A 10,705-nucleotide genomic window follows, 5' to 3' on the forward strand; every position below is an offset into this window, starting at 1 on the left:
ATCCATCCATCCATCCATCCATCCATCCATCCATCCATCCATCCATTATCTTCTATTTGCACCAAAGTCAGTTTGTGGGGCAGCAGCTTGAGCAGGGAGGCCCAGACATCTCTTTCCACAGCCACCTCTTCCAGCTCATCTGGGAGGATTGGTGTTCCCAGGCCAACTGAGACATAGCCTCTCCAGCGTGTCTTGGGTCTTCCCCGGGGTCTCCTCCCAGTCAGACATGCCCAAAGCACCTCTCTAGGGAGGCTCCCAGGGAACATCCTTACGAGATGCATGAACCACCTCAACTGACTCCTCTCGATGTGGCGGAGCAGCGGTTCTACTCTGAGTCTCTCCCTAATAACTGAACTTCTCACCCTATCACTAAGGGAGTCCAGTTACCCTACAGAGGAAACGCATTTCAACTGCCTGTATCCGCAATCTCATTCTTTCGGTTACTACCCAAAGTAGTTCCTCCACTTGAGGCAGAATCTCACCCTCGACCCAAAGAGAGCAATCCACCCTTTTCTAAATGAGGACCACGGCCTCAGATTTGGAGGTGTTGATTCTCATCCCAACCGTTTTACACTCGGTTGCGAACCACTCCAGAGAGAGCAGGAGATCACGGCACGATGACGCCAACAGGACTGCATCATATGAAAAGAGCAGAGATGGAATCCTGAGGCCACCAAACCAGACTCCCTCTGCCCCCTGGCTGAACCAAGAAATTCTGTCCATAAAAGTTATGAACAGAATCAGTGACAACAGGCAGCCCTGGCAGAGAAAAACTCCCACCCTGAAGGGGTCCGACTTACTACCGGCAATGCAAACCAAACTCTTGCACTGCTTGTATAAGGACTAAACAGCTCGTAGCATCAGGCCACCAATCCCATACTCATGGAGTACCCCCCCCCCCCCCCCCCACAGTGTACCTCGAGGAACACGATCCAAAGCCTTCTCCATGTCCACAAAACACATGTAGACTGGATGGGTAAACTCGCATGATGCCTCAAGGACCCTAGTGAGGATAAAGAGCTGATCCAGTATTCCACGGCCAGGATGGAACCTGCATTGTTCCTCCTGGATCTGAGATTCAACCAACAATGTGACTCGTTTCTCCAGTATCCCTGAATAGACCTTACCAGGGAGTATAAGGAGAGTTATGTCCCTATAATTGGAGCACACCCTCTAGTCCCCCTTTTTGAAGAGGGGAACCGCCACCCCAGTGGCACTGCCCCCAATGTTCACGCGATGTTGCAAAGGCGTGTCAACCAGCCTGACAACATCCAGAGCCCTAAGGAAATCAGGGTGAATCTCATCCACCCCCGGAGCCCTGTCACCTTTGGGCTTTTTAACTATCTCGGCGACCTCAGCAATGGACTATGGGCTATGGACAGACTAACCCCAAAGTCCCCCGACTCAGCTTCCTCAATGAAAGACGTGCCAGTGGGATTGAGAAGGTCAGAGAAGTATTCCTTCCACCTCTCAACGACATCATGGGTTGAGGTCAACAGTACCCCACCTTCACTGAAAACAGTGTTAATAAAGTGCTGTTTGCCCCTTTTCAGCCACCTGATAAGTTTGCCAGAATCTCCTTGGAGCTGAAAGAGAGTCTTTATCCAAGGTCTCACTGAACTCCTCCTACATCTGAGCTTTTGCCTCAGCAACAGCCAAAGCTGCAGACCATTTGGCCCTCCAGTACTCCTCAGCTTCTTCTGGAGTCTCCATAGGACTCCTTCTTTAGCTTGACAGCATCCCTATCCTGGGGTGTCCACCACAGAGTTCGAGGATGGCCACTGCAAAAAGCGCTGACAACCTTGCGGCCACAGCTCAAGGCAGCTACTTCAACAATTGAGGTGTGGAACATGGCCCACTCGAACTGTGTCCCCCACCTTAGCTGGGATGCAGTTAAAGCTCTCCTGGAGATGAAAGTTGAAGACCTGTCTGACAAATTCTTCTGCCAGGCATTCCCAGCAAATCCTCACTACACATTGGGTCAACGAGGTCTGTCGGGCATCTTCCCCCCGCCATCTGACCCAACTCACTAGAAGTTGGTGATCAGTTGATAGCTCAGTTTCTCTCTTCACCCGAGTATCCAAAACAAACAGCCGCAAATCAGATGACACAACTACAAAGACAATCATTGATCTACAAAGTAGGACCTAGGGTGTCCTGGTGCCAAGTGCACTTGTGGACACTCTTACGTTTAAATATGGCGTTTGTGAAGGACAAACTATGACTAGCACAGAAGTCCAACAACAGAACACCACTCAGGTTCAGATCAGAGAGGCCGTTCCTCCCTATTACGCCCCTCCAGTTCACACTGTCTTTACCCACGTGGGCAGTGAAGTCCCCCAGCAGAATAAAGGAGTCCCCAGTTGGCACACCTTCCAGCACCCCTGCCAAGGACTCCAAGAAGACCAGATACTCTAAATTGCTGTTTGGCATGCCGGCACAAACAACAGTCAGACCCCGTCCCTCCACCCGAAGGTGCAGAGAAGCCACCCTCTCATCTACCAGGGAAAACTCCAACACACAGGCACCAAGTCAGGGGACTAAGAGTAGACCCACACCATCTTAACACCTCTCACCATGGGCAACTCCAGAGTGGAATAAGGTCCAGAGAGCTCATGCTGTGCATCGAGGTGAGCCCAACTAATCTGTACCTTTCAACCTCGCGCACAAGCTCAGGCTCCTTCCCCGCCAGAGTGGTTACATTCCATGTCCCAAGAGCCAGCTTTGGTAAGCTGGAGTCAGAGCGCCAAGGTCCACGCCTTCAGCCACTGCCCATGGCATCATGCACCCTCCTGCAGGTGGTGGGCCCACAGGAAGGAAAGGTTTTTTGTTTTTTTTAAAGAAAAAGTAAAAATAATAAAAATATGCACAGTAAAAATAATTTGTAAAGAAGAGTGATACAAAAACTTTGACTAAATATAACACACAAATTTGCTTAAAATTTTTTATTTTTGCTGTTAAAAATTATTATTTCAAAAGGCAAACAGACAAATCAACACCTCAGCTTTAAATAATTTAATGCTGTATTTCTACAGTTATGGAAGTACAAATGGACCCCGTCTGCCTGCACTGCTGGTCTGGGTGTAGCCCCCCACCCCCTCTGCTCTCACACTCTTGACATTTCTGTTCCACGACTTCAGCAAACAGCTAATAATATGTTGCTAATGTTAGACAGACCTTGTTCCCGATCATCAGCTCTGTAGAAAGTGTCTTTCGGTGGGCTCTGGTTTGCTCCATTTGTTTCACATGAAATCAACAACTATGATTTGGTAAATCTTCAAAGTGAAATACCCAGCTATATTTGTGGAATTTGTTCTTATTACATGTTTACTAGTTTGTCAAAAAAGCTTTGCAAAAACATTTATACTGATGGAAATCTGAAAGGAAGAGGTGAGCATTGTGAACAAATGTGATGCTTGATAAGAACAGCACACACAAAGACATTCTGCACAGAATTATAAACATGCAGCAGTATATATTTAGCATAGCAGAAAATTGGGTCTGAAAATAGATTAAAACTAGGCAGAAGTCATGTGCCAGACAGTTTAGATGTAAAAGTGACTCCAAGCAGGTCAGAACCCTCATGAGGCCACAAAAGCATGATTCTGAATTAGAATAGACCCATATTGTGTCTGGATTATTGATTTCAATGAACATATGTCATGCATATTGTGAAAATAGAAAAGAATAACTTTATAATGAGCCACTCAACAAACCCAGTCAGCATTAGTGTAGGCAAAATGCACAGCTACTGCCATGATAGAAGTATCATTGTACCAATCATTCCAACCAGATATGTAAGTAAACATGTATTTTACTTTTTTGTTTCTTCTTACCTGGAAGCAGCAATCTCTGCCTTTTGCTTGGCGATGGCTGCAGCCCTCTGTGCACCCTCTACCGCCCGCTCCACCTTCTGCTTGATCTTAGTTCCCTTCAGTTGGATCACCCTCTTCTTCATGGCCTTCACCAGCATGTTATTCATGTACTTGCCCTCCTCTTTCCCTCCCTCGGCAAACGTGGTGCAGCCATAGCCATGCCTCTGATTATTGAGCCACTCGCCCTCATACTTCAGTCCGCTGGATCTTTCACTTATTCCATATCCGGAGCGCTTGTCGTTCTTCCACTCTCCCATGTAGACCTCTGTGGTGGTGGCGTCGATGTCAGCCTCCACTGGGGGGAAGTCCTCAGCTCCTGCCAGGCTCTCATCCCCGCTGATGGTGGAGTTTGTGTCGCTGGCATTGGAGCTGAGAGCTGACTCTGTCCTCAGGAAGCTAAGCTTGCTCTTCTGGCTGGACAGTGATGTGTTGGATTCAGACTTCTTTAACTTACCCAGCAGAGAGCCCCTGCGAAACAGACCCTTCTTCTTAGGCTTCACAGCTTCAGGGTCCACTTGGAGAGTGAGGGCAAAACCTCCACGAGACGGTCCCAGCTGGGTAGGGGTGGTGACAGGTGTCTCTTCACCTGAGGCATTGGTGGTGGTGATGACAGGGATGTCCTGCTGAAGGATTGTGCCATTGCTGTGCTCACTGCGAAGCGAAGTCAAGGAGGTACGAAGAGGGGAGCGGACAACTGCTGCCATGCCATATGGGACACTCTGACGAACGCCGTAGCCATGCCGCATCCCACCAGTGAACTGACCCTGGAAAGTACCTGAAAACATCCAAAAGAAGGAAGTAAGTCAACAGATAAGAGCTTATAAGCTTATTGAACCACTGGAAAAATGTTTTACTTCAATCTCAAATGTATGTGTAAGAAAAAAAAAATTGAAATAATTATTCAGGAGTTCATGATTGAAGTTTGACCATAAATGTACTAAACAAACTTGCAAAGAGAAAGATATTGACCTTACATACAATCGTCAATCAATCAATCAAACTTTATTTATAGAGCTCTTTCCAGCAGCCAAAAGGTGCACAAAGTGCTGCACGGTACAGAAGTTAGAAACAAACATTTAAGAATAAAAAAAAACAACAACAGTTAAAAATTAAAAACAATTAAAACATAGCAAGATTGCCAAAGAACTAGTAGGTATTAAAAGCCTGCCTGAATAAAACGGTTTTAAGTCTAGACTTAAAATGGTCCATATCAGTGATGGAGCACAAGTCCTGAGGTAGCTGGTCCCAGAGTCTGGGTGCAAAGTAATGGATGATCTCAGTGTTCTCCTATATTCACGAACAGCTGTGAGATCAGTCAGATACAGTGGGGCAAGACCATTAAGAGCTTTAAAAGTGAATAATAACATTTTGATTTTAATTTTAAAATCAACTGGAAGCCAGTGGAGAGAAAATAAAACAGAGGTGATGTGCTCACGTCTGGAGGTAAATGGTAAATGGACTGTACTTATACAGCTCCTTTCTATCTTATTTCAAGACACTCAAAGCGCTTTACACAACAATCTGTGCCCTCATGTACTCATTCAGACAGCTCTATACTAGATCTCTGCAAAGCTAATTGAACAAATCATTCTAAAGAGACTAATCAGAGCTTTAGATCACATTCATACACTGATGGGACACACATCAGAGGCTATGAGGGGTTCAGTGTCTTGCCCAGGGACACTTTGACATGTGACTGCTGGTGGATTTGAACCCCCAACTCTTGCATTGGAGGACGACTGCTCTAACCACTCAGTCACAGCCAGTGGTGTTGGTTGAGAGTCGAGCTGCAGCATTTTGGATCAATTGAAGGCGTCTAATGGAGGATTGGGAGACTCCTGCATGTAGGGAATTGCAGTGGTCAAGCCTTGAAGTGATAAAAGCATGAACGGCCTTTTCCAAGTCAGAACGATTTCAAAAAGGCTCAACTTTGGATAAGACACGTAACTGATATACAAAATGAACAACACCCTCAAAACCAGCAGAGTGTCATCCTTACAGCATGACCAGCAGCTTTCTGACTGTCAGCACAAAGCTGTAATTATTTATAACAAAGGAAGATTCCCCCGCGCAGCCTCCGTCTTCACATTCCAACTAGCTGAGAGAAACCTGCACAGTTCGGCTCATCTGCTGAAAAGTATGTTTTGTTTAACGGGTTGAACGGTCAGGACAGTATCAGACAAAATACTGTGACTTGGTGTTTTTCTTGCATAGTAGAAACATGTATATAGTGTAGAATATTGCCTGTGAATACAGCAATATTGAATATTGACCTCTCACAGATACCGTAGATCTGCACATGCGCGGTAATGTCCTTGGCACCGATGTGTACCATCAGGTGCCTGTTAATGTCTCCTGCAGCGTGTGCACATTCAAGGCCATGTTCTGAAATAAGCCGATCATCTTTACTACCACAACATATAGTACTTTGTATATATCCTATGTATATACATTTTTTCCATCAGTTTCATTAGTGGGCTCATGCAAACATTATTTTCTAAACCTTTACCCTGCTGTCACTTTTGCTTTGCAGTTTTTTACAAAGACGTTTATGATTAGTTAATGATTATTGTCATTACTGAACACCAAGATAACATGCAACTAATTGGTGCTGCAAAATGGAATAAGTTAGGTGAATCTGACAAAAGCAGCTACTTGACAGGAAGGAAAGGCTGCAGTCAATAAAATAACGATGGGTTGAGCTGCTGTGATTTTGGAGTCGTCGTTAAACTCCTTAGAAAGTTGAAGTGCAGCTGGTCCCACTCTGACTAGCTGTTGACTCCTTTATATTTGTAAAACTGTAGGTTATTGAAACGCTCAAGAGCAGTCCATAAAATAAACTATTTCATGAAAATACAAAGGGCCTGACAAATGTCTCATTAGCATACACGTTTTGTGGCAGTTTATTAAACCTTTCTGGCAGCAGTGGGTCAGTTTCAGTCAAACTGTAATAAAGGCTAATTAATTAGCAAACGTTAGCATGCGAGCAACGGTCAGCTTGTGCACGCTAGCTAGTTTATGCAGTTTAGCATTTCTCAAGGCTAACAGACTTTCTAATAACTTTGTTGTCATCAAAATTCAATGTCAGAGTAATTTTTAGCCTGAAATTCTTTTAGTCTTTAATCCCCTCGCTGAGGAGCGAGCTAAGGGACTGCTGTCAAGCTAAAACTGACGTGTGGATTACAGCTAGGCCTCAACCCGTGAGGGCAGCAGGGCATTGAGCTTGGGGGCTATTATTACATCCTGACATCTGCGCTATCACCTCAACAACCCCCTCTGCACACACGCACACACACGCGCGCACACGCACACACACACACACACACACGCACACGCACACGCACACACACACACGCGCGCACACGCACACGCACCACTGCCTCCAGTAGACGTGGCTCGAAGCTGATGAGTCAGGGAAACTGCTTTTGTAAGATGATTTTTGGCCAACAGCTTCTTCTACAGAGACTAAAGTGTGAGTTGGGGGTAAAACACTATGAGCAGAAGTTGAAGGGACATTAAAAACTGTCCCTTCAGTAGCTCTGTTCTACAAAAACCTGTTTTGGTGTGAAGATGCAATAACTCACTGATAATCAGAGGGAGTACAGTTCAGGGTTTTATACTTCGTGTGCATTTCATAAAGTAACCAGCACGTCCTACTCCTCACGTTTAATGAACATACAGTAGCAATACGTTTTTATTAGTGTTAATACTAATCCAGCATTCACTCGATTATATTTACATTTTCTGAGAATTTTGCAAACTAACTACTTCTGCATGTTTTGTGCAGTTCAAATAATAATAAATGATAAATGTTCACTTCAGTCAGGAGATGGAGGCAATGAGTTTTGGTTTTTGTAATGTTTATACTTTTTGATATATTTACCTTTATTTACAAAAAATTCCAACAAAGAAAGACATTGATCTCTTAAATTACTTTAAAAAAACAACTAGTTTTTCTTTAAAATCTGCTTCTGCTTATTGTTTTGTTTTTATCTTCTATACTATTTTTTACATTTTATCTAGTCCTTTGCAAATCATAGCCTTCAGCCAGCCATTGACTACCGTATTTTTCGGTCTATAAGCCACAGTTTTTTTTTCATAATTTACACCGAGACGACTTATTTATGGATTTTTCCATCTTTATAAACCAATTTTTGACTGAGATATGACCGTTTTCATTCATTCTGACTGAAAATATTGAACACTACAGTACTAAAAATGCATTAAAGATCCAGTCCCCCGGCACGAACAGAGTAATATTGTGTATGCTGTTCAGTGTCAGGAGGGTGATCAGTCTTACATCGGGGAAACAAAACAGCCACTGGCCAAAAGGATGGACCAGCACAGAAGATCAACATCATCAGGCCAGGACTCTGCGGTCTACACTCATCTCCAGGCCAGAGGTCACTCTTTCAAGGATGAAGATGTTCACATCCTGGACAGAGAGGAACGATGGTTTGAGAGAGGAGTAAAGGAGGCCATCTTTGTGAGAAGAAATCGTCCATCATTAAACAGGGGTGGAGGCCTCCGTGTTCAACTGTCCCCCTCTTACAATGCTGTGATTGCTAGTATCACTCAGCCCTCTGTGAACAGTAAACAGCCATCAGTGTGTTAATGATCCATTGTTAGGCTGATGGTCCTTCTTGAGCATGTGATCAGCTGGTTCTGGTTGTCAGCAGCAAAACTGGTTGATCCACTCTAAGAAGGTGCTATTTAAGAGACTGAGCTGAAAACAGCACCTCAGACTGAGGAAGTCTCTCGGATGAAAGACGAAAAGTTTCTACATTTTTTTGTTGATTTGCTTTGTCTTGCTTTTTGAATGTCCAGAGGACCAGATTTAACTTTTATAGATTTTTTTACCTGGATTATTGAGCATGCATCAGGATATTGAACACTACTGTTTTCAGCCGCTAGATGGCACTCGAGGTGTATGGCATGCCATTGTGTCATGTAATAGGTAAAAAGTGGCTATTAATGACACAATCGGCTTGCCATAGACTGCCAACTTCTTCCAGCTCACCTGGAGCAACCGTCAAGTCAGCTTCATTTTGCTGCATCGGAGAAATGCAGCTAATTTGACCAATGAAGTGCATTTGTTAAGGAAAAGTTCAACTGAGACACACCTTTACTATAATGTCGAGCAAACAAATAATTGTTTTTAAGTATTAATCTTGTTAAAGTCCTCCCGTGCACGCTCCCGCAGCCGCCCTTTGGCAGCCGATCGATTTTTGGCACAACACCGGCCCACATTTCCAGGTTGTCCATGGTGACGCATAATAGATGCGACTTATTTATGGGTTTTTTTCACTTTAACAGACATGTGTGGACTGAAATGTGCTCTATAAATAAATCTGACTTGACTGATGAGACTTATAGGGCAGCGCGATGGGTACGGTGGAAAATATTACTTTTAGCTTTAAGCTAGCTTTTTTTATTTTTAGCTTCCAGTTAGCATTTAGCTATTTTAACTAGCCTTTTATTCCATCCATCCATCATCCATCCATCATCCATCCATCCATCATCCATCCATTTTTCTGCTACTTTAGTTTTACCAAGTCAGTTTTAGCTTCTTTAGTAAATGGCAGCAGTCATTCAGCTCTAAGTGCCATGCTGCATTTTCACAGAAAATGCAGTTTCTCCAGTTTTAAGTATGTTTTTAATCATTCAATCCCTTTTTTGCTCATGTTTTAAAATATATATATTTAGAATAGGATTTAAGACATTGTATTTTTGCACGTTTGTAAAAAGAAGAACTTCCTTCATAGCATACGCTGTTTAGAAAAAGGAAAGGTTTTCAGGGTTTGGTTTCCACGGAGCTCAGAGCAGAGGTTGACTGACAGCAGCAGGGTGGTCGTTTCCTCTGGTTACACTCACATCATTAATGAGCTGCAGGATCACAGGCTGATCTGAGCTTCACTCAGGCATTTGCCTGCATGGTTCTTCAGATGGTCTTGGTGCGATCCAACAGGACGAGGTGTTGCTAGATGTTTCTAGACTGATGAAACCGTCATAATGTGCTGCAGCATACTCTTTTGTTGGACAGTTAGTAATTCCAGGACAAATACTGAACTTGTATTACATTATTATTTTCATATTTATGTACTTGTGTTTTTGGTAGTTATCCAAAATCTGTAATAAAGTTTGTTGTATGTATAATGTTAAAACATGCATGAGGGAAAATGAATGAACTTTAATGACTCCAGTTTAAAACTACTGGTAATACTGGTAATAACCCATTCCTTGAAGAAATGCACATCTAACCCTTTGAGCCAAAGCTGTAAGATGATTCATAAGATGATTTAAGTAAAATCATCTTATGAAGAGAAATGACAAAGTTACAACAGTTTTGGTCAAACTCTCAGAGTATGTGTTGTGAATGACTCTGTTACTACCACACACAATTTTAGCTAATACCCATCCATCCAGTATCTTTAGCCACTTCTTCCTGTTTGAGACAAACAGCCATTCACCATCCCACTCACACCTAGGGACAATTTAGAGTTAGCAATTAACCAAACAGCCAGTACGTGTTTTTGGTCTGTGGGAGGAAACCGGAGTACCCAGAGCAAACCGACGCATGCACGTGAAGAACAAAATAGTATAAATGATAAAACAAGCCTCCTGGTTTACATTTTATGTTTTATAGTTTGCAGCACTCCAGTCTCCAGGCATGTGGCAGAGTCATATAGTCAATCCAGGCAGTGCACAGGTTTGTGTCTGGTCTTACAGTCTCAAGCTATGGTTGTCAACCAGTTGGTGCCAATGTTCTGCAGCCTCACTCAGGTATTGACCATGTGACCATGTATTGACCATGTGACCATGTACTGACC

The 10,705-nt window shown here is 43.6% G+C and overlaps 1 protein-coding gene across 4 annotated transcripts in view; it reads right to left on the reverse strand.

The window, feature by feature from the left end:
- Positions 1 to 10,705, reverse strand: part of jph2 (junctophilin 2) — an 88,399-nt gene that overhangs the window by 64,309 nt on the left and 13,385 nt on the right. For all 4 annotated transcript variants that reach the window (XR_005187144.1, XM_037684648.1, XM_037684646.1 and 1 more), the window contains exon 2: positions 3,837 to 4,650. Coding sequence is in view for 3 of the 4 variants with exons in the window: in XM_037684648.1 (XP_037540576.1) it covers positions 3,837 to 4,650 (814 nt within the window). In the remaining variant the exon portion in view is untranslated. The remainder of the gene's footprint in view (positions 1 to 3,836; positions 4,651 to 10,705) is intronic.

This window comes from Nematolebias whitei, chromosome 11, assembly GCF_014905685.2.
Source record: "Nematolebias whitei isolate Nwh7 chromosome 11, NemWhi1, whole genome shotgun sequence".
Taxonomy (NCBI): Eukaryota; Metazoa; Chordata; class Actinopteri; order Cyprinodontiformes; family Rivulidae; genus Nematolebias; species Nematolebias whitei.